General features: G+C 38.4%; 1 protein-coding gene across 1 annotated transcript in view; it reads left to right on the forward strand.

Moving 5' to 3' along the window:
• The window catches only part of LOC139724025 (uncharacterized), a 93,426-nt gene that overhangs the window by 45,913 nt on the left and 22,323 nt on the right, over positions 1-25,190 (forward strand). Inside the window, exons 6-20 of the mRNA XM_071635224.1 lie at positions 1,641-1,720; positions 2,208-2,320; positions 4,200-4,327; positions 6,541-6,612; positions 7,328-7,497; positions 11,658-11,745; positions 12,212-12,348; positions 12,893-13,061; positions 14,113-14,951; positions 15,077-15,255; positions 16,123-16,413; positions 18,063-18,159; positions 19,327-19,514; positions 20,937-21,074; positions 24,224-24,364. Of these exons, the coding sequence (XP_071491325.1) occupies positions 1,641-1,720; positions 2,208-2,320; positions 4,200-4,327; positions 6,541-6,612; positions 7,328-7,497; positions 11,658-11,745; positions 12,212-12,348; positions 12,893-13,061; positions 14,113-14,951; positions 15,077-15,255; positions 16,123-16,413; positions 18,063-18,159; positions 19,327-19,514; positions 20,937-21,074; positions 24,224-24,364 (2,830 nt within the window). The remainder of the gene's footprint in view (positions 1-1,640; positions 1,721-2,207; positions 2,321-4,199; positions 4,328-6,540; positions 6,613-7,327; positions 7,498-11,657; positions 11,746-12,211; positions 12,349-12,892; positions 13,062-14,112; positions 14,952-15,076; positions 15,256-16,122; positions 16,414-18,062; positions 18,160-19,326; positions 19,515-20,936; positions 21,075-24,223; positions 24,365-25,190) is intronic.

The following is a 25,190-nucleotide window of genomic DNA, read 5'->3' on the forward strand; positions in this document are numbered from 1 at the left end:
AATATTAGTAGAACACATCATTGAAAGTTTGAGGAAAATCAGACAATCCGTTCAAAAGTTATGAATTTTTGAAGTTTTTGTGCAGTACCCGCTGGATGAGAAGACTACTGCAGTGTATGAATAACTTAGATGTCACATGTGCACAACAATATAAGGAAAATATAAAGAGAATTTCACAAAATTCCATCTTTTGAAAAAAGTACACATTCCCCTGACTCGTTACCAATAAATGTTATGGGTAATATTATTCCCCCTGCCTTTAGAAAGAGGCAAGTCAATTGCTCTTTTATTATGCGAAAAAAGTGAAAATATGTTGAATTTTCTTTTATATTTTCTTTATACTGTTGTACGCATATGACTCACAAGCTGTAGTAGTCTCCTCATCCAGCGGTTCCAACACAAAAATTTGAAAAATTCAAAACTTTTGCATCGATTGTCCAATTTTCCTCAAACTTTCACTGATGTGTTCTACTAATATTGTTGCATTTTCTCAATCCTTATGTTTATGAAGGTGAACTTGTCCTTGAAGTATCTGTTTGCGAAAAGTGACTTCGTCAATGCGACATAGACCTTCAAAGGTAGTGCTAAATACCTACTACAAAAGAATAAATGAAAGAATTGTTTGTATTTTCAATACATGATGTTTCATACATCTTCGCCTGTCCAATGTAGCACAACTTTATGCGCCTCTTTTGTGCAGGGGCGCCTCTATGTGTGGCTCATTCCATTGAAGAGATGAAAATGATATTGTGATGATTACCTCCGCCAAGGGAGGAGGACCGTTTGTTTGTTTGTTTGTTGGTTTGTGTTTGTCTGTGTGCTAAATAGCTCTAAAAGTTGTCAATGGATTTGGATGAAACTTACAGGAAAGGTTGAGAATGACACAAGGAACAGATGATTACATTTTGGTAGTGACCTGGGAATTTTTATGGATTTTATGAAGGATTTTTTATATTTTGGCAGATGGGGTCAATGAACTTGAGAGTTCGAGCTGTGCATTTTTTTTTGAGGTTTGCATACACACACTAAAGTGTGTGCTCTAGTTTCTGCTAGGACAAGGCATGCCACGCAGTTGGAAGTTGATGATGTGGCAAAAGGTTTCTATATTTGGAAATTTGGTGATTTTCAGCATGCATGTATGGGTGGAAATCACTGATCTCTATGGAAGAACAACATCAGTGGTGGAAATGAGCTGCTATGTGGAAGTCTGTGCTCTCAGAGTGCCTCTCTAGTTAATGATATGTTCTGCAAGGGAAAATAATCTGATGTTCCTAAATAAATGTCAGTGTGTCAGTTGCAGGTACATGTAGATTTGTCATATTTTTCGAAAGTTTTTACCAAGCTTTTTTTTCTTTTGTTCGATTGTCTCAACAGATTGTTATTTTTCATCAATTTGTGATAAAATGTTCTGTGCACACATGTTCATGTATGTAGCAAAATGAGAATTATAACAATAGCTTTGAAGTTAGAAAAGTATTTAAAAAAATCATATGTTGGAGACCAGATTGATTTTCGAACAACACAACTAAGACTCTTGTCTCCATAGTTTAGATTCTAATCTAATGTTTAAGTTACAACTGTGTGTCGAGTCAACAGTAAAATTAACTGTAATGTAACTTCTTCCTTTTTTTTTCATGAAGGATGACTGCTTCTACCATGGTACTGTACGGGGAAGGAGAAAATCAGCTGTTTATCTTGATGCATGCTCACAAAGAATACGGTGAATAATTTCTCTTGTAAAATATTGATTTAGTCTGTCATGCTTCTGGACAGTCATTGCATTAATGAAGTTAGTGCATTTGAATACCAATTTTGTATGCTTTATTTAGACCACAATTCAAAGATTTAAAGTTTTACATACCATGTGTAACTAGATCATGAAAAAGGTGTGTTATGGATTAAGTTCTAAATCATGAATTTGAAAATTATCAGTTATCCTACTCAATTTTGCTATGGTAATTAATGACTAGATGATTGCTCATTATTGTGTCATGAGTAAAACCATGATAAAACTGTTTCTGTTGAGAACATTACGAAATGTTATTTTTCACTTTACATAAAAATATGAGAACTACTTCTAAAAAGACTAGGACTTGAGAATTTTGCAGAGAAGCTAAGATACTCTTGAAATAATGAATATTGCTCTTTGCAAGTTCAGAATTTACATTCTTTGTAAATGACTTTGATTTGATCATCGCACCATCTAGGGGCACAGTGTACACAGGAAGGGAGAAGTATGTCATTAGTCCAGCAGGGGAAGATGGCTATCTGTACAGAGTCACCAGATTAAGATCAGTTGTGCATAGGAGACATGAGACAAGTGAGTACAGCCAGGAGAGGGGTGAACTTACACCCCTCATGCTTTCCTTGTTACGTGTAATCCTCTGAATATTCAAAACTTTCCAAGTTGATAAAGTTCTATTGAAGTCAATAAGCTGTTCTCCGTAATATGTAGTTATTGCTGTTGCAAATGATCTCAGCAAAACTTCACGTACTGCTATTGTTTGTTAGTATCTAACCAAATCTAAATGTTTTGTCAACTTTCAACCATCTCAGAGTAGAATATTATCTACCTCCATCCTGTGTAAAGCAGTCACAAACATCTGATTTGATTGTTTCCCCTCTGAGCGAAGTTGACCTTTTTCTGGTGATTTGTAAAGCTTGAATTGGATACTAGCAAGCATTTCAACATGAGACAGGGACAAACCTAATAAGAGTTTTCCATACCAGCTAATTGACCATGGACAAGTTGATTAAAAAAAAAAATTGATAACAAACAAGGTTAGCAGTACTCATCACTAATGGGCAGTGTTGTGTTAACCTGTTGAGGACAGGCTGATTTTTCTACAACACGCATTTCCCATAGACACTTGTCCGAGTATACTAGGGAGTTGTCCTCAGTGGGTTAACTCCAAAATCAAAACTGGCATTGCAAAACATCTCTTTAGCATCATGTCTCAAATTGATAAGAAATAACTGCTGTGTTTGGGAGAAGACATGATATTCTTAGATTCTGTTTTATGATAACAGTAACTGAAGGTAAATTCAATTTTATTTGTTATTAAACTGCAAACAATATGGAAACATCTATTCTCTTTTGATGCAGAGGATTTGTTGGGAATGAAAGCAAAGAGTGTAAGTTGCTTTGGAAAATGTGCTTATATTTACCCATCCCAAACAAGAACACATCAAATTCCCATTCCATTTACGTTGCCCAGGGCCGTTATGTTCCTGTGGGTCAACGGGTCGAGATATGATGGTGAGGAAAATTGGAAGAATATTTCAGTGTTTGCATCTGAATACACATGGGTCTGGAAATTCAGTACGGTACCAGAAAAGGCAAAGGCAGCTATGATATATCTGCTTTGTGATCAGAAAGTTATGCCTTTAAACCTACCCCTGACATGCCACTAACATCTGTTGGCTTGGTATTTTCTGCATGGCATTGCTCATTGCTTGGGCCAATAGGGGCCTTGTGGGATGGAAAGTTGTCCAGGGATTGAAGATGATGCACGTTTTGAGTGTGCATGTGCCAAAAAGTTTAACTCTAATGACTGAGATTGTTGGTTGTAAAGTGCGGCTGCAGTGGAAAATGCTGTAAAACCAGGCATTGTTACAAAAATGTTCATCCCTTTGTAACTCGCCATTTAGGTGCATCAGTTGGTGTAATTTCTTGATCAGTGGGCACAGATGTTCTGCATCTATCTTGCAATGAACAGGGATTATGTAATCCAATTGATACCTATGGCAACACAATGGTGTTTATGTGGGACTTTGTCGTTGTTTCAGTTCATCAGGGTTGTCTAATTAACATTACCTTGTGGAACTGCAAATACTTTGATGGAATTAACGGAAATGCAAATTAAGGCATGGCCATTTGATGAGTAAAGGAGAAGGGCCAGGAAGCCTTCACTTGTTCCTTGCAGGAGCTATTCTCTCTTGAATCTCTGTAACCCGTTGCAGACCAACTTATTTTGTTTAAATGACACAAATTTCCCAAAGACACTGCCCGAGTTAACTAGGGAGTAGTTTTCAATGGAGTAAAAAGAGACCACTGTATTTTCATTATGCTGTCGCGACTCTGATCACCTATATCCTCATACTTTATCATTTGAGAGTTACTGATTGAAAAGGGAGTTGATTCGATAAGAAATGCAAGTGCAAAGGACAACCTGATCAGCCAACACATTTGGTTTCAGGGCAGGATCCTCCAGCTACATCTGCAAGACACCGCCAACGGAGGCAGAGCAGACCGGTCAACCAGTCCTCGGGACGGACACCAGGTGTCAGCCACCTTGAGCTCTACATTGTTCATGACCATCAACAGGTGGGCAGCTAATAAAAGCGATTACCCATTATCTGTCAGAAGCCCTGCCTTCCAATAGCCTTAGGATGCACTTCCCTAGTGATGCAGAACAGTCACCCTTTCTGATGTAACACAGAACTCAATGAAACACACTGTGGTTGATCATTTCATGGATGAGATTGATATTGCTTGTCAAAAAGTTAAACCCAAACAAAACAAAGAAAATAGAAATGTGTTATGGCAAAACATCAATCACCAGTCTATTGGGGAGCAGGCTTGCACATTCCTGCTAAATATTGTTCAGTCGTTGAATGGAGAGTTGTTTTTTGTCCCCGCCGAACGAGTTCGAGCAGGGGACTATGAAACAAGCTCCGTACGTGTGTGTGTCCGTGTGTCCGTCTGTCCGTCTGTGCGTCCGTGTGTGATCAAAATGTTCAATTTGCTACTTCTCTGTCATTTATGAGCCAATTTTGATTCTGTTTGCTTTATATGATAGCACTACATGGGAGCTTTGAAACTTCTACACAGAATTTCAGTTGTGACCTTTGACCTTGACCTTTGACCTATATTGTACATTTTGCTTCAAAATGCTACTCCTTCGCCATTTCTAACCCGATTTCGATTCCGTTTGCTTTATGTGATGGCACTAGGTGAGGGCTTCAACACTTCTACACAGAATTTTGACCTTTGACTTCTTTGACCTTTGACCTTGATTTTTGACCTATATTGTACATTTTGCTACAAAATGCTACTCCTTCGCCATTTCTTACCCGATTTCGATTCCGTTTGCTTTATGTGATGGCACTAGGTGAGGGCTTCAAAACTTCTACACAGAATTTTGACCTTTGACTTCTTTGATCTTTGACCTTGATTTTTTACCTATATTGTACATTTTGCTTCAAAATGCTACTCCTCCGCCATTTCTAACCCGATTTCGATTCCGTTTGCTTTATGTGATGGCACTAGGTGAGGGCTTCAAAACTTCTACACAGAATTTTGACCTTTGACTTCTTTGACCTTTGACCTTGATTTTTGACCTATATTGTACATTTTGCTACAAAATGCTACTCCTTCGCCATTTCTTACCCGATTTCGATTCCGTTTGCTTTATGTGATGGCACTAGGTGAGGGCTTCAAAACTTCTACACAGAATTTTGACCTTTGACTTCTTTGATCTTTGACCTTGATTTTTTACCTATATTGTACATTTTGCTTCAAAATGCTACTCCTCCGCCATTTCTAACCCGATTTCGATTCCGTTTGCTTTATGTGATGGCACTAGGTGAGGGCTTCAAAACTTCTACACAGAATTTTGACCTTTGACTTCTTTGACCTTTGACCTTGATTTTTTACCTATATCGTACATTGGCTACAAAATGCTACTCCTTCGCCATTTCTAACCCGATTTCGATTCCGTTTGCTTTATGTGATGGCACTAGGTGAGGGCTTCAAAACTTCTACACAGAATTTTGACCTTTGACTTCTTTGACCTTTGACCTTGATTTTTGACCTATGTTGTACATTTTGCTACAAAATGCTACTCCTTCGCCATTTCTTACCCGATTTCGATTCCGTTTGCTTTATGTGATGGCACTAGGTGAGGGCTTCAAAACTTCTACACAGAATTTTGACCTTTGACTTCTTTGACCTTTGACCTTGATTTTTTACCTATATTGTACATTTTGCCACTAAATGCTACTTCCGGCGGGGACATATGTTACGCACCGCGTAATTTCTACTTTTCCTTGTTTTAAATATAAAGATATTTATTTGTATGGTATGACATCATTGTACAAATAGGGAATTCACCCTTGTTCATATCACATGCTATTAGTTCATATCATCTGTGATTCGATCAGAAAGACAGAAGTATGCAATGATTTGATGGAATTGTAATATGTTGTCAATCTTTGATCTGATGTAATGCTCATTTTTCTCAGTCCAAGTTGAATGCTCATTGGTTTCATCAGTGATTACTCATCTTTAGAATGCAACTGCAATTTAATTTGAGACAGTGCCGTAATTGACCAAGGCTCTCATGATGTGTGTACACTGTGCATATCCTGTTTGATGGCATGCAGTTCTATAGCCATGTGAATTTGAATAGTGTCCTTAATATAAAGTAAATTATGACAATATATTCAAATGAATTTTAGTCGTAGTGTAACTCTGTAGTTGACCATGAGACTTGGTTTAATGACTGCTTGTGTTTTGTATTTCATTGCTTCCTTCAGTTCATTGACAGTGGAAGGAATTTGGAAGTGCTGAGAAACAAATCAACAACTCTGGCACATTTAGTTGGTTTGGTAAAGTATCAAATACTAACAAACATCTTATTATGAAAACTTTGTGAATAAGAGTAAGGGTATTTCTTCTGCATTGTAGAAACCTGTTTGTGCTGCATGTCCTCGTAAAGTACCAGATACCTTGCCCAGGAATCAATTCCTGAGTAACGTTTCTTTATGATAGTGTCTTATAGCCTGCAATGAAAGATTTTAATCAGTTGTACAACTGTACTTGAACAGTTGTGATCTCACAAATGCATTTGTACAGAGGGAGACACCTGATTAAGATTTTCATAGCACATCTTCACCCTCTGATTTCATTGTCTCTTGGTTTTAGTCTCTTCTATTTATGAATACTCGATTGCAGCTATAAAATGATGAATAATTATTGAATTCATCATGAATTAGTTAAAACAAGATTTATTCTCAGTTGTTCTAAGTCTGCAGTATGCATTTTTCTCTCAAAATACATTAATACTTCATCTGTGTAGCTACATTAACTTTCCAATCCTTACTTGTATTGTCTCTGCCTTTGCAGTTTCCGTATTTCTACTCCATGTTTTTGTTTTTGTTTTTGTTTTTGTTTTTTCAGATCTATGCAGATATAAACATCAGGGTGGCTTTGGTCGGGAGTACATTAATACTTTATTTATGTAGCTACATTAACTTTTTTAACCTTGTATTTTCTCTGCCTTTGCAGTTTCATTAATTTTACTTCATGTTTTTTTTTTTTCAGATCTATGCAGATATAAACATCAGGGTGACTCTGGTCGGGAGTGAGGTGTGGAATGAAGGAAATGAAATTGAGGTTAGTTCTGATGGCTACACGACCCTGGATAACTTCCTTGCTTGGAGAGAGGATGAGCTGCTTCCAAGGCAGTCTAATGATGTTGCTGTCCTTCTGTCGTGAGTGTCACTGCCAAGCTTTGTAGATGGTAACGGGGGTACCGTTTAAGCTGTTATTTTTGCGAGGGTTTAATTTTCGCGAATTTCGTGAATCACTGTTGGACCGCGAATTTAACAGCATGCAAAAATTTTGCCATGCCCTAAGGGTAATAGTACAAGTACGATTGCCTCAATTTCAATTCGCGAAAACAACGTCTCGGAAACCGAGACCTCCTCAGTCGCGAAAATATCTGTATGCGAAGATAACAGCTTATACAGTATTTACCAGGCACAGTACCCTGCCTCTTCAGTGCTAGCTCTGGTTTTCCAGAGGGCCCAGCCCATTATCATCCCAGCATTACAGGGTACTCATTTATGCGCATAGTGCGGGAGGGACATGCAAAGGATAAGGTGTCTTGTCTTAGGGTGCAGCACCCAGGTAGGATTTGAATCCACACTTTCTTGCTTATGAAAACAGAGCATCATCTACTGTAACCACAGCGCTCCCATAGAGATCGTCAGAACCATGGCAGCATTGTCTACAAAGTCAAGCTAGACTCCCATCTCCTTAATCAAGCTTAGAGGTTGAACCATTCTGATTGCAAACACACGTACAGAATCATGGCTTTACTCATCTGAAAAACTCCCCTCGACCATGATTGGCCATATCAATATGAGAGGTTTTTAGATATACATATCGGGGAATTATAATTCAAGTCTGCATTCAGATTCATAAACAGACAGTTTATCGATAGGTGTGAAATGTGTAGAGAAATGGGTTTACAAACGAGTTCTTTGTCAGTGTGAAAGCTTCTCCTGTCTGTCATGTTATGGTATTAACTTGGTGTCCTCCTCTAGCGTAAGTCTCAAATCTTTTCCAGGTGGGCTTCCTGATTGGTGATTAGTGGAGCACAAATCCATGGCAGATCATGTGACTTGTACCAGCTTACAATCCGGCATTAATCTGAACTCTTTTAAAGAGCACAAGAGTATTCTTGCAAGAAACTGGTCCATGATCAAGATCATTGAACCTTGTTGCACAACTATCTTTAGCGGCAGTTTCGTTTATGGTGACAGGGTATTGCACTCTAGCATCGATGAATCAAACTCACCATATGTATATCCTTGGGACACAAGCTAGAATGAGCACATATCCTAATCAGTTTGGATGTTTCAGTAGCATATGATTTTGAGTGTTCACTTAAAATGTTTCTTTGTGAATTTTGACTGTGAACAGTCTTTTTGTTTTGTTTTTGTTTTTGTTTTTTTTTTACAAGAAATTTTACCTTACACAAGACTTCTGTGTGGTTGGATTTTCCATTCTTAATAACAAAAAATGCTTCCATGCAGTGGGAGCATTCTACTGTATATTACTGATATCCAAAACATGTCATGTAGACATCATTCTCTTTGTAGGTAAAAATATCTTCTGTTGATTAAATCCCTTCCAATGTCATACCCCCCCCCCCAAAAAAAAAAAATGAAAGAAAAAAGAAAGAAGAATAACAAATATTTGTAGGGTAGGTCAGCCTTGCTGCATAAGGTTGTTGATATAGCAAGGGGGGGGGGGGCGTGAACCAGATACCTCCTTTATGTCACACATTTTTCGAGCAGAATTATAAATCTGAACTGAAGACTTGTTTGTTTTCAGTTGCTCTTAACAGGAAACTTCCCTGTACCTCTGTAATGGAAGGTATTGTTTTAGTGCCTTTTTTGGTCACCGTCAAAGCAAATTTAGCCTGATTTTTAAGGGATGTGTGGCCTGAGGCATGGTTAATTGACTAGAAATTGAGCTTTCCTGATAACCCCTCTAATTAATCCAAGATGCATTAACAGAAGGACACAGTGTCCACTTTATCTCCACAACATGTCAGTGATGTAATTGATGATGTCACGAGTGTGTTGTCACAAACCTTGTAAGTGATATAATTCAATTTGACGTATGTTAGTGTGCAGTTGAATCTTCCGTGGTTAGGGACTTCAGCCCCCAAAATGATTCTGACACAGACTCTAAAAAAACTGTTTTTCCCCCATACTCTTATCACTCTTCATTCAAGGAGTTCATATTGATTCCATAGACTTGGTCTAAAATCTGGAACAACTCACATGTATCTCTTTTGCATTTCATCAAATGTAAGCCAAATTTTGTTGCTTTTAAAAAGAATGAATGATCTTGAGAATCCAACCATTATTATTGCATTCTTTTCTTCCACGATAGTTTGTTTATCTTTCTACTTGTTATAGCTGGTATTTCTGTCTGCAGATGGAAGCCAAATATAAACTTGATTTCAAACTCAAAAATTCAGATGCACATCTGTTCTAAGCAGTGAAACAAAAATGAGTAGGATAGGTCCCCTTTAAACCGTTGAGGACGAGTCCTGAGTATACTCAGGCAAGTGTCTATGGGAAATGTATATTGTAGCTAAATCAGTCCATCCTCAACGGGTTGAAATTATGGAAGCCTTCAGAAATGAAGTTGCATCAATACTTTGGATAAAACGCATAGAAAACTAGAAATGTCGCTATGGCGACTGATGCCTCCGCCATAATGCATGATTCTCCCAATAGGCATATAGTACAATGTCTTCACAATGTGTGATCCATGACAGTTTCACATAACTGGCAAAATATTGATATGACAGGTTTGTCAGAAATGACTCGAATGTTCACTTTCCTTGAACTGGGTTTGCTATAATTGTCGAAGAGTGAAGGGTACACATATTTGGGGATTTGAGAATTTTTACTTGAATTCTGACGGACCCTTTTATAAGTTTATGCATTGAGTAATTTCCAAGGTATGAAGAAAGAGTGTAATTACAGTTCAAAATAGATTTTTTTTTTTCTTGGGGGGGGGGGGGGGGCATTGAAACCTGGCCTTTGACCCTTAACCTTTGACCTTTGACATTCTGGCTGGAAATTTCCTGGAGAATCTCCATTAGGCAATATATATTAAGTTTGAAAACTAATAATGCAAGCATTTCATATACTAGTGTATGAGGGAAATAGTAAAATATTGAGGAGTTGACCTTGACCTTTGACCCCATGACTATTGACCTATGACCCCTAAATTCACTAGATAATCTCTGCCGTTCAGTACATGCGTATGTACCAAGTTCCATGAAGATACATTGAACCATTTGTGAGAAAAGTGATACTACAACATTTTCACCTAACCTTTGACCTTTTAACCTTTGACCTTATGACATGAAACTCTCTCTGGAGAATCTTTATGCAGTAGTACATATCTACACCAAGTTTCAAGAAAATACCTTGGGGCATTGCATAGATATTGGGGAAATAGCAACATTTTTAGCATTTGACCTTGACCTTTTGACCTTTGACCTCTTGCCAATGTCACTAAAATCTACTCAACTAATTGTCCCATCATACATCATCTTTGGACCAAGTTTGGTGAACGCTGCTTCATCCAGTTATGAGTTATCACGTAAACAGATAAATTTCAGGATTTGACCTTGATCTTTGACCTTTGACCTCAGTCCGATTTCACTAAAAAACTAATCAAGTAATTGTCCCATCATACATCATCCTCCGACAAAGTTTGGTGAAATTTGCCCAATCCAGTCTTGAGTTATCGCGTAAACGGATACAATTTCATGATTTGACCTTGACCTTTGACCTTTGACCTTTGGCGGATTTCACCCAAAATCTAATCAACTAATTGCCCTATCATACTTCATACTTGGACCAAGTTTGGTAGAATTCAAGTCAATATTACTCAAGTTATCGCGTAAACGAAAGCGGACGGACGTACGGACGTACAGACGTACGTACGGACGTACGTACGGACGGACGGACAACCCGAAAACATAATGCCTCCGGCACCACTTCGTGGCGGAGGCATAAAAAAAATCCCAATAGTTATCTGTCAAAAGTTAAAGATAGTAACTGGTACTAATTTTTGCTCCTCTAGCCCAGCAATGATAAAACCAAAAATTCTCAAAAAGGTATTGATGATCATTGTAAGTTAGGTATTTCAGCATGCAAAAGGGGCAATGTGATGTGGACACTGGTGTATGCTGTATATCTGAACATTGATATTTCTTCAAGTCTACATGTTATAAAAGTCAGCTGTCAATGTAAGCTTAGACCATAACGAGATAATTATTCCTCAGTGCTTTACTCATCATTAAGGCTTCTTCTTTCATTTTTTTTTTCTACAGGGGCACCAGCTTCTTTTACAAGAACATGAAAGCCTATGCCTACCATGGAGAAATGTGCTCCACATCATTTTCAGGTGCAGTTTTAGAGGTAAAGCATAAAATTAAGATTTGTCCTTTCTGCAAACTGCAACTCATGTTTTTGCAAGTCAGTTGTCGATTCTTGTTCTGGATAGGCAAATCTAATGGGTTCTTGCTCACTCAATCAGAGATGTGAATTAGATTGTCTCTTCTTTGACACTGCAATGTTTGCTCGAGACTTTGTCCTACATCGGTGCATCCATACATGTGTGAAACATCTAGAAATTTTAAATAGGTCAAAGTTTCACATGAGAGTTATTGTATTTGTATGCATTCAATCATTAAATTGTTTAGATCAGAATGTAGGGCATACTGATAAATGCAAAAATACCAAAAGTACCAAAGTTTTCCGTCATCACACAAATGGAAACTGTATGCGCAATGATCTGTATTCTTGTCACTGAAAATAAAAGGGTTGATTCCAAATGGTTTTTTTGTTGTTGTTTCCTTGTATGTGTTTTGTGTTTTTATCAAAGGACAATGAAGACGACGAACTCCTGCTTGCCTATGATGCAGCACACAGCATTGGTCATACACTGGGACTAAGGCATGACACGCCTGAGTGTGCATGCAATGATCCTACCAACCACTGCGTCATGGATGTAGGGAAGAGGTAATCCTTCAGCAAAACACCATTCCTCTGTCCTAACGTCACTATAGGCCTACATGCTTTACCCACTGAGGACGAGTCCCGAGTATACTCGCGCAAGTGTCTATGGGGAATGTGTGTTGTAGTAAAATCAAACTGTCCTCAACGGGTTTTGACGTAATACTTAGCGGGCCTTACCGAGATTCTGTTGTAAGACTACTTATAATTTTGTTTGTATATAGTGAAATATACTGCAAATGTTCTTCATAGAGGAACTTGGTGTAATCCCAGATGGCGTGGACTCTGCTGCACATGTTGGAGAAATTCTGATACATACATGTGTTATAACTCACAATTTTCAACAATAATCCATATGGGATCATGTGATCATGTAAAAGACTATTTGATAACAAGTTATGCACTACATCAAAAAAGTAACAGTTCTGGAGTTATATCAATCGCTCATAGTATAAGAGTGTCAAACTAGTCATTGGTAAAAGTGGTTGAAATGATGCGCTGATCATTGTGTTAGCATTCCTTGGTTTGTGTTTTTTTTCACTATAACAAGGGTACCACCTCCAACCAAGTTTTCAACCTGCTCGAGGGAGCTTCTGTCCAGTCACATCTCCATGGGATATTTCAACTGCCTGAACAACCTCCCGTCCATTCCGTTGGGACCGCTGTGTGGCAACGGTCTGCTGGAAGCAGGGGAACAGTGTGACTGTGGTGAGCCACAGGTGAGGAACTGACAAATCTCGATTACTACACCATGGATGGATTTGGTGGCAGCTCTACAGCAGAACTTTAATGTGGGACACACAACTCATGAAATGAAAACACAAATTGACCTAAATAAAAGAAGTTTACTCTGTATTATCTTTTTATTGTAAAATGGGAACCTCACTTCAGAGAGAGGCATACAAATGAAAAGTCATGATTGAGTGACTGTATGAAACAAACAGCCTCTCCTGTGTGTGTGTGTGTGTGTTTTAAGTTTTTAAGATTATGTTAAAGGGATGGTATACTATTGGTGGAGCTGAGGATTAGGCTTTTAACTTTCTGCGAGATAGCAAGAAGCCGCTTAGGAAATATTACAGAGCATATCATTCTAAGAGGAATTCAAAATTCATTAGATGAGAATTGGTTTTGGAGTGGCTGAGACATCCAAAAGCAAATTAAAACAAAGCGATCCTCATAAAAGGTGGGCTCCACCTTTGATTAGGATTGCTCTGTTTTGGATATCTCAGCCATTTCAAAAGCAATTTTCATCAAATCAAGGTTGAATCCCTCTTGGAATTACAAGGTCTTTCATATTTTATAAAAGGTTTCTCATTATCCCACCCAAAAATCTTAGAAACCTGAAGTTAGGTCTCAACCAAAACTATACGATCCCTTTGGCCCGAATTCACGAAGGTGGTTTAAACTTAGACCATGGTACAAATTTAGACCATGGTCTAAACTAAGCGTTAAATAGGCGTACCAATACATGCGCGCATCAATGCACGTTTTTTTACTGGATGCCTGTTAGCGTACGCAAGCTGTCAATCATATCTACGCAGAAGAAATATACATAAACCATGGTTTAGATTTAGACCACCTTCGTGACTTCGAGCCTTTAAGTCTTCAGAGTTGAAAGTCATAGTTGATGTAATTTGGATCTATCACCACTAAGTAAGCATGTTATTGATATGCTGACGGTGTCTTTCATTCTCTTGAGTGGAAGATGAATGCTAAGTTAAAAAATGTGGCCGTGTGATGATATGACTGATTTTCCATCCATTTGACCAGGAATGTAAGGATGTTTGCTGCATATCCACGGAGTGCCAGAGGACTCCAGACTGCGCCCGGCACTCTAGTCAAAGCCTCGCCTCTGCAGAAGTCATCACTGCACCCATGGTGGCCCTGGGGCTTCAGGGGCAGGATCAGCAAGCAGGTGCAGATGTAGGTTCGCTGCCCCCACAGGAGCTGCCTCCCCCGGTTCCAGCTTCTTCTCGCATCGCTGAGGCCACAGAGGAGCAGTTCAATGCCATTAGCACTGGAGAGGTCATCCAGCCCGGTGGTGGTGATGACCCCCAGCCAGGAGCATTCCCCAACTTGGAGCTACCTGGCAGTGAGCCGCTTGGCGCAGCGGCGGAAGATGGAGATTTATATCTGCAGTTGATTGATGAGATCACAAGGGGTGTCCCGGCCACCAGAGCGGCCATGTTGGAGTCGACCGTGCCACGCCGCCCACCGACGCAACAACCACACCCAACCCCTGCAGCAGCCACAGGGAATAAAACTCAACTCGGAACGGCATCCATCCAGAAGGAGGCCCTGTTCCTCCAGGCCAACATCAGCTCAGTGACATCTGGTTCTAACTTGAACTCACCAGGGGGAAACACTCGTCTTGAATCCCATGGAAGCTTTAACAGCACCCAAGCTTGTGTTGATAGCTCAGTGGGAATCCCCCAAGGCTCAGTATTGCTTGGAGATCATGCTAGTGTCAGTGAGATCTTCGAAAGGCTTGGTATCGAGGAACTAGACACTCAGCCAACGTTCATTATCCAGCCGGACCCAGAGATCTACATCGTCTCAGGGAAACCCCTCAACCTGAATTGTGAGGCTTCCGGACCACCGGTCATGAGGTGAGTTAAAGTGACCATGCAATCAATGAAAGATGCTATGATTTGAATCACATGATGCTGTCAATGCTCAGAACCCCATCAACATGCCCCTGGACTGACCTTCAGCTTGTTCTCCTCTCTTGCAGCTACACCTGGCTGAAGGATGGGGAGGAGATGGACATCCAGAGTGATCCCAGGATGATCCATCACCATGGCAACCTGACCATCCAGTTCCCTGACTGGGGAGACGTAGGAACCTACCAGTGTCTTGTGTCAACCATCTACACAACAGTCGTGTCATCCAAGACATCTGTCATGAGAGCAGGTGAAATTAAATGATCTAACTAAGATTTGAATGTACTAATGATCTTTTTTTTTTGTTTCGTATCCTTACTTAAGTGGCTTTTTTGTTTGTGATTAAGGAATGTAAATATTCATCAGTCACAACTTTATCATGTATGTTTTAGTCCTCTACATGGTTAACCCGTTGAGGACAGGCTGATTTTTCAATAAAATGCATTTCCCGTAGACACCTGCCCGTGTATACTCGGGACACGTCCTCAACGGGTTAAATTAGTCCTCTACATGGTTAGATTAGTCATGGCTGTACACTCGGGAGATCCAACTTTACTGAAAACTATAGTGGCCTCTGGCTCTCCACTCTGGTTAGCAAATTCTTAACCCGTTGAAGATAAGTCCTGAGTATACTCGGACAGGTGTCTATGGGAAATATGTGTTATAGCAAAATCAGTCCATCCTCAATGGGTTAAAATCAAATGTATTGATGCTCGCAAGTGGAAAATAGAAAATGTTTAGAATTGCAAGTGATTGACAAATTGTCCTACATCGAGATGAATAAACATTGATTATTCAGTGTTTTAGTAGTAGCCATGATAAAAAATTATGAGCATACACCGTACATACTTGGATTATAGACTCAAACCAATAGCCTCTTGATTGGACCTCCTGATTGCAATAAAAACAACTCCATGCAAGAATCATTAAACTGAATAAATATTTATATTTACATTTTTTGATTGCACTTCTCTGGATGTGTGATGTTCAAATTGTCATAGCAAATTGCCAGTGGTCATATTTTTGTCTTACTCATCACAATTTTTATCACGCCACCTACTTTAATCCATTTTGTTAAGATGATTTGGATATGATTGACACATTCTTTGTTGCCCAGCACTGGGACGTTTTGCGACGAGTCCCGGTACCCTCCGAGAGGTTCACGTGGGTGACATTGTGATCCTCGCCTGCAACCCTCCCCTCAGTGTGCCGCCTCCCCTGGTGTCCTGGGCGCTGAATAGCTCAGGAGATCCCATCAGACACAGCCGGCGCGTCTCTCAGGATTCCAAGGGCAACCTGGTGATTTCTGCGGCGGAGGAGCAAGACACGGGCCTCTACCACTGCATCTTGGTGAATGAGGTCATGGAGCTGAAGATTGAGTCACCACGTATCAACCTCATTGTCAAGCGTGAGATGCTATGATTTGACTTGATTTTATCTTATCTATTTATTCTCTGTAGGACAGTGCTTGGCAGTTCCATCAATTCTCAGCAACATAAAACAATATAATGTATGCGTAGGGCCTATATGGTGCTACGTGGTATGATTATTTTGTACAATTTCAACAATTTTCATGACACATATACATCTATGATGTAATTACATGGCATTGTTTTTCTATATCAACTTCTATATGGAAGGTATGCCAGAAAGCTTGACTCCTTGGTAACCAATGATTCACAGCAGTAATACAATAAAACACCTCTACACAATACCATCTTTCCCTACATTCCTCACTAAATTTCGTGCATTGCAATGTTCTTAGTAAGATCATTATTTTTGCTCTATCAAGCATGTGTCTATGTGCTTCAATGTCATGATTGATTTTCATTTGGCAATCAGTGTGACTCCTGTGACCTCGAGTGAAATGCCATTTTTATTTTCTGAAGGTTGTATGACAGAGATTTATCACCTTATATGTCTTTAAAGGACAAGTTCACCTTCATAAACATAAAGATTGAGAGAATGCAACAATATTAGTAGAACACATCAGTGCAAGTTTGAGGAAAATTGGACAATCGATGCAAAAGTTATGAATTTTTAAAATTTTTGTGTTGGAACTGCTGGATGAGGAGACTACTACAGCTTGTGAGTCATATGCGTACGACAGTATAAAGAAAATGTAAAGAAAATTCAACATATTTTCACTTTTTTTCGCATAATAAAAGAGCACTTGACTTGCCTCTTTCTAAAGGCAGGGGGAATAATATTACCAATAACATTTGTCGGTAACAAGTCGGACGAATGTGTACTTTTTTCAAAAGATGAAATTTTGTGAAATTCTCTTTATATTTTCCTTTATTGTTGTACGCATGTGACATCTAAGTTATTCACACACTGCAGTAGTCTTCTCATCCAGCGGTTACTGCACAAAAACTTCAAAAATTCATAACTTTTGAACGGATTGTCCGATTTTCCTCAAACTTTCAATGATGTGTTCTACTAATATTGCTACATTCTCTCAATCCTTATGTTTATGAAGGTGAACTTGTCCTTTAACAATAATGATCAAGGTTATTCCATTATCATCAAATTAGCGTCATGTCAATTTTTTTCTTGCACATATTGGCCATGTTAAATGTGTAATGCAGATGTTGTTCTAGTGGGAATAATACAGCATTCTTTACTCTCAAGCTCATCTAGGCTGGATGCAGATGGCAGACAAAAGCGATTGCTCTGCCTCTAAATTCCTTAATGTAATTTAAAGTCTGATGTTACTTTATTGTAAATTCTGTTCTTGTGTACCATATTATTGTTTTGGTTGTCAGCATCTGGAAAATTGTTGTCAGTTGTGGAGAGAAAGATTCATTAATAAAAACATTTTTTACCATCAACTATAGAAAAGTTGATATTGGGCACTTTGAAATATCTTTGTAAATACTTTAATTTAATTGCAAGGTAATAAACAGGGATGACATTCAAGTTATGCTATGTAAGGTCACACCGAGATAATGCTAGTCAGTATCAATCTTTGTATTTGGGTTAGGTCGATATGTGCGAAAGGATTTTTTTTTCCTTTGTTTTTTGCATTAAAAGTATTCTATATCCCTCTGACAGAACGTTCTGCACCTCCAGCCTTTGTCTCTACCCCTGAAGAAAACCAAGTTGGTCTTCAAGGAGAGCAAGTCAACTTCAAGTGCCTGGCTGCTGGCAAGTAAGACTAGGTTCATCAATACCTCACCATGTGACTCCTCTCCAGGCTGCCTTTTGATAAATCACTGCAGTGAATTGTTCATCTTCCTGTGTATCAGTCGTAATATGTCTTATTGGCATAATACCGTATGTCAAAAAAAAAAAAATTACAACGGGAATCTTTGCAATGATAACTTTAAAAATAAAAATTCAATCCAAATACGATTTCAGGGTAGGAAACTGTAACTTATTACCCACATCTTACTGAAACTGAACCCCATCCGATTTGGTTCAGTGGTCAGAGAGAAATGAGGATGTTTGTAGAGCATGTCAGGAATCCGTTCCCTCCAAGTTCCGTCCATTGTGTTCACACATTATGCAGTTCCAAGAGCATCCAAGTGCTAAATTTGGAAGAATCAGACTCATGACATGCTTTAAAACAATCCTCATTTCTCTGTAACGACTTAACCAAATTGAATGGGGTTTTCTATAAAATATAGCTAAGATGTTATATCTTAAGACCCTGAAGTAGCATGTAGACAATTTGATCATATTGATAGTTATCAATGTGAAATTCTGATAGTAATTTTTTTTTGGACACACTGTCTGTTGAAATGACTTGAGCATCAATGTGCACTAGGTAGGGTACTACAGTGGTGGACTAATTAGATGGTCAAGAATGCATTTATGAAGAGTGAAAGGACTCCAAAATAACACATTTTGAGGAATAGTTTTGGAAGCAGTTTGTTCTAAATAGGTGTGCTGGTATTTCATAACATTGCAATTATTTTGAGTAATGCTGCAATGTACAACATGGTTAATGCTGAGCTGTAGTTCAAAGCCTAACATTTAAATACTGGCACTCACTTTTTCAAGCAAATATGATGCAATAATCCTGTTTTATCAGACAAAAGTAAAGAGAGAGAGATGCTAGGAAAAGGGTAGGAGATATAAAAGGAAGAGCACCATTGCTTTATAATTTGTTTGGATGAGGTTTTCCCCCTCTCTAAACACATCTTTTGTACACTTTCTAAAGGGAATATTCCATTCTGACTTTCCAATGCACTTTGCACTGCTGATACACTGACTGATGTGGAAGAACTCAAAGCATATCTCAGTTGCAGGAAAAAGTGAAAAATAGGAGAATTTGGTGATGTTAATTCATCATACATGTATTTTCCCATCACAGCCCAGTGCCCCAGATCTGGTGGGAGAGGGAGGATGCCGAGCTGCCAGTCAACCGGTCCTCTCACACCAGCTTCGGCCAGGAGCTCATCATCACTTCCTTAGAGGTGGAGGACAGCGGTGTCTACCGGTGCATCGTGGAGAACGGAGTGGGCCCCAGGATTGAGGCGTCGGTCACACTCAATGTCAGAGGTAGTGCCAAACAGACAAGTTACCCGCAGAGCTGAAGCAAATTTAATGATTTCAGAGATGCTTTGTGTATTGTTTTCTTTTCTTGTTGGAGACTCAACCATTGGAGAACATTTTCATATTGTCAATGCCACCCTGTATGTCATCATGAATACATTCAAATATACAAACATACATTAGAAATATTAAATATTGCACAATAAAATTGACCTTTACCATCAACAAACAAAAAATACAATTATTCACATCTCTGTTCTTATTTGCATAAATAATCTCTTTTGTTTGATAGATAACCTTACTAAAAAAACAACTTTCTTTTCATCTACTCATCTTCTTTTAACCCATCTTCTCTTTTACCCCTCCTTATAAACTTTACCATCCTCGTCTTCACTTTCACTCCTTCAGCGTTTTCTTATTCCCTGAAATTATCCTTATCATAATCACACATTATTACTTTTCATCATTAAAAATCAAAATACCCTTTAGTCTCTACTAAAAAAAAAAATCAATATACATTCATCAAAAATATACTATTGCAGTGTATTATGTAAAACACTGGTTTCATATCAGTAAAATTATTCAAACTATAAAAAATTTCTTATTTCACATAACACAGGACAGAGGAACATAATATGGTAATTAAACTGATCTAAAAAAATCTGCTTAAGACTAAAACATTCTGGCAAATGAAAAAAAAATGAGATGAAATCAGAAATAAATGAATGAATGGAGGGCCCATAATCAAACACATCATTACAAAGAGAGAAAGAAAAAAAAACCAACCTTAACAATAATGAATCCACATGCGATTTGTAACAAAGTTGAGTGTTATATCAAAAAGAGAAAGTTTCGGCGTGCCTGCAAAAGGCTGAACTTGAATAACAAAACACAGAGTGTATGGGCGATATAACTATCATTAAAACATCGATTATATTCTTCTCTGTCAAAAAGATATATTATATATAATCATATTCATATCAAAACACTTAAAAAACTTTCAGATCTTACACATATACCGTTTAATCCATATGTCTGAAAAAGTAGCTGGTTATGTACAACACGTGTAACATAATTGTCATCTGTACAGTTTCCTTTATGCTGATGAATTTTTATTGTATTTTCCAAAGGGTCAGTGTGAGATTAATCTTATGGCATACCTGGTGCCTTTGCTTGGCAAATACATTCATACATCAGCAATAATAGTAAAATTCTGTGAGCTACTTCATATACTTTGCTGACATCATGATACAATAGAAGGGAAGAAGGAAATTTTTTCTCTGAGAGTGATCTTCAATGTTTACCTATGATAACATGATTTGAAGAAGATTGATTGATGTGTTTTTCTCATGTTTACATTGTTAATATCAACTTTTTCCCCTCAACTGAAGCTGGAATTGTTTGTCAAATATCATTCTAATTGCACAGCGGCCCCATTCTGGATCATGGAGCCCCAGAGTCTAACTCTACCTGTTGGAATGTCACCCATCTTCACCTGCCAGGCTGGGGGTGATCCTGCCCCTGTCATGGAATGGTACATCAATAATCAACCGGCAGAAGAACTCAGTGAGTTCTTTCATTTGTGTCTATATTTCTGTCTTCACTTTATTCTTATTCCATAGAAGAAAATATGGGTTTTGCAAACAAAGTTTGCAAACAAAGTTTGGGAGGAGATATATCCGTGCCAAGCTTACGTTCCACATACTTTCCTCGTCGATATGTATAGCTGAGAGGTTAAAGGTGCCGTCTCTGGCACCAGAGACGTAAGGTTGCACACACGCGGGTTCGAACCCCACTAGATGACGAAACAAAATACCTGTTCTCTTTTACTTTTTTTTTATACCCCCGCCAAACGAAGTTTGAAGGGGGTATATAGGAATCAGCGGTCGGTCGGGCGGTCGGTCCGTTGCAAATCTTGCGTCGCGAACTACTTCCTCAGTTTTCAACCGATTCCCATAAAACTTGGCACAGATGTGTGCCTTGGGTTGTAGATGTGCAAGACGTATTTTTTGACAGTACCCAAAAGTACGTTGCCATGGTAACGGCATGTTATGGGCAAAAATGGGTACAAATCTTGCGTCGCGAACTCCTCCCACAGTTTTTGATCAATTTTTATGAAATTAGGTACAGATGTTCATCTGAATATGTTAATGTGCAAGACACATATTTCTGCAGTGGCAAAAAGTGTGTTGCCATGGTAACGGCATGTTATTGGTAAAATATAGGGCAAAATGCTTCATGGCAAAATTGCTTCATCAGTGTTCCTCCAATTCTCATGGAATTCATATTGAATGTTTGTCTTAGGATATAGGTCAGCATGACACATTTCTTGACAGTGACAAAAAGTATGTTGCCATGGTAACAGCTCACATATTATGAGCCAAAATGATGGAAAATTTTGTGTTGCAAACTACTTCCTCAGTTTTTGCCCAATTTCCATGAAACTTGGTACAGATGTGTGCCTTTGGTTGTAGATGTGCAAGACGCATTTTTCGACAGTACCCGAAAGTACGTTGCCATGGTAACGGCATATTAATGGCAGAAGATCAAGGAAAGATCTTGCGGATTTAACTACTTCCTCAGTTTTTTGACCAAAGCTTATGAAATGTGGCACACACCTTGATCTTGGTGGGAAGATGTGGAAGACATATTTTTCGGACGTGTCGGAAGCTGCGTTGCCATGGTAACGGCATATAAATGGCAGAAGATCAAGGAAAGATCTTGCCGATTGAACTACTTCCTCTGTATTCGACTGAAGCTCATGAAATGTGGCACACACATTGGTCTTGGTGGGAAGATGTGCAAGACATATTTTTTGGACGTGTCGGAAGCTGCGTTGCCATGGTAACGGCATATTAATGGCGGAAGATCAAGGAAAGATCTTGTGGATTGAACTACTTCCTCAGTTTTTGACAAAAGCTTATGAAATGTGGGACACACAATAGTCTTGGTGGGAAGATGTGCAAGACATATTTTTCGGACGTGTCGGAAGCTGCGTTGCCATGGTAACGGCATTTAAATGGCAGAAGATCAAGGAAAGATCATTCCTTGGGTAAGACTGTCGTCATGGGGTGGGGGTATTAATCACCTTCAGTGATATTTCTAGTTTTTCAATGAAGTAATTCCAATTTCATCCATGTAGAAATCATGTTCTCATGTAAACGCACCCATACGCGTGCGCGCACACACACACACACACACACACACACAATATCCCTTTGTTTTGTGTTGGAGACTACATTGCTTCGACTGCTGCAAAATTTTGCAGGCTTGAAATTTGTTTGTCAAACTGTTTGTCAAACTGATCATATTATATAATGACAACGAAATGAGACATAGCCCTCTTGGTTGTGCAAATAATGGTCAAAGTTCATATTTGAAAATACAAATGTTAAAGTGAAGGTGACTCTTAAAAGACTTAATCACCATGTTTGATTTCTGTCTTTTTTTTTCGTTTTGAAGACCTAATGGTAAATATTCAGTTACATAGCCTGTCAAATCAACTTACTTGCACATGCCGACACACGCATGAAATTTCCACTTGGTTGCCTGACAGAAACAATTTGATCTGAATTATGTAGGACTGTATAAAGAACTGGACTTTACGAATGTATCTCAATATAACTTCAAGTCGCTATTTTACATCATTTTCGTTGTCGATCACCCGTGACTGATATCTAATGACCCCAAGCTTATCACCTAACTCGTCTTCAGTGACGAGTTTCATATCTCGTTTAGTGTTAGATGTACATAAAAAACAGCTGATGAGACATCAGTGTTAAATCAATCTTCTTGTAGTCTCACACTTTTACTCCACATTTACATGCAGGTCATGTGGAAGTCATAATTTGTTTGGCCTTAACCCGTTAATAGGACAGACTGATTTTGCTACAACACGCATATCCCATAGACACACGCCCGAGTATAATTGGGACTCGTCCTCAACGGGTTAATGCATTTCACCAAAGTCTTTTTTAGCCACATGTACTCATGACATGCTTTGCTATTTTGTATGATATATTGCACTAACAAAATGATAATGAAGGTCTGATGTTTATCAGACACTCCCCTAAATGATGACAAAAGACAGTTGGAATAGTTCAAGAGAGGGCATAACGCAATGAAACCTGATTAATGATACATAAGGGAAAATGACAACTGATGTGTACTAAGGTAATATACTTTTCTCACAGCATACTCTATAAGGCGCGTAGATTTTAGAGTTTCTTTTAGCAATGAAATGTGCACTTTCTCAGTGGTGAGGCGGTTTGGTGTGAATGTGACAGATCTGAGACTGAAACAAATATACATGTACATAATTCAGAAAAAAGGGGGCTTGGGAGAGTTAAAAAAAAAATGACTATCTAAAAAGTATGAACTTTTCAAGTGTCTGGCTGACAAGCCTAGGGAAAGAGGTAAATAAAAAAAGGGGGCTTGGGAGAGTGAAGAACAAAAAAAAAATGACTATCTAAAAAGAATGAACTTTTCAAGTGTCTGGCTGACAAGCCTAGGAAAAGAGGTAAATAAGAAGAAAACACACACATACACACACACACACACAAAAGAGTGAAATGGAAGAAAATTATCGATATAGAGTTCTGAACAGGAATTATTTAAATGACGATTCACGGTTTCATTTGCAGAGCAGAATGAATACGCTCTTCTTGAGCTATCGATGATGACAGAACATAACTTTCTTTCCTCCCACCTTCCAGGTGAGTCTCTCAAGCTGCACATCACTGACGGTCAGCTACAGATGAATGAGACGGCTGATGTGGACAGGTCAATGGGTGTACAGTGTGTGGCCAGCAACCAGTATGGCTCCATCATCAGCAATGCGCACCTTCTTGTACTTGGTATCCTGTCATTTCATTTTTCCTAACCCAATACTTTGTTATCACAACATTTAGAATGCATTTTTGTGGAATGTAAGCTTAATTATTCGTACAACAAAGTTTCTTTGCTGTATGAATATCTGATGACAAATATGTTCCCTCTAAGCAATACCTCATCCTGTTTAAAATGTAAAAAAGTGATGTGTCTTGGAAATGCTACAATGATGTTATACAGTGATGGCTGCACCAAAACATTACAAATTCTGAACTTTTGAGCAGATGGTCGGAACTTCTCTGATGCATATTTTACTAATATTTCTCTATTCCCGCAATTCACATGTAATATTTGGGATTCATTCTCCTTTAAAACAAGATGATTTTTGCAGCAGCTGTCCCCAGGATTTGAAAGTTTAAAGGTCCTATTTACCTTTGGGAACAGTGATTTTAAAAATTTTCAATATATGACATTTAATGCATATGTGTAGGTCTGTTGTGCCACAAAACATCCAATCATATAGAGTTTTCCCGATAAAGCCTGAAATATAAAGAGATATGCTGTATTTTTCTTAATAAACCATAAGTGTAGATGGTTTAGTCTGGAAACATTTTTATTATAGCTGTTGTTCACATTTTGTATATTCAACAATACTTATATAATATATAATAATAATTTACCAATTCAAATATAATAATAATTTACCAATTCAAATTTTTACAGTGGTTGTTTCTATCCCTAACTCACATTTTAGAACTATTTTAAAGCACTTATGCTGGGTTTTTGTTTCATCTGCAAATGGTAAATTATGGCTTTAAGCATTTAAGAACTTTGCTGCAGGAGTAAAAGCAA

Source organism: Diadema antillarum, unplaced genomic scaffold (assembly GCF_040938485.1).
Source record: "Diadema antillarum isolate AM-2024a unplaced genomic scaffold, OU_Dant_1.0 scf00000205, whole genome shotgun sequence".
Lineage (NCBI taxonomy): Eukaryota > Metazoa > Echinodermata > Echinoidea > Diadematoida > Diadematidae > Diadema > Diadema antillarum.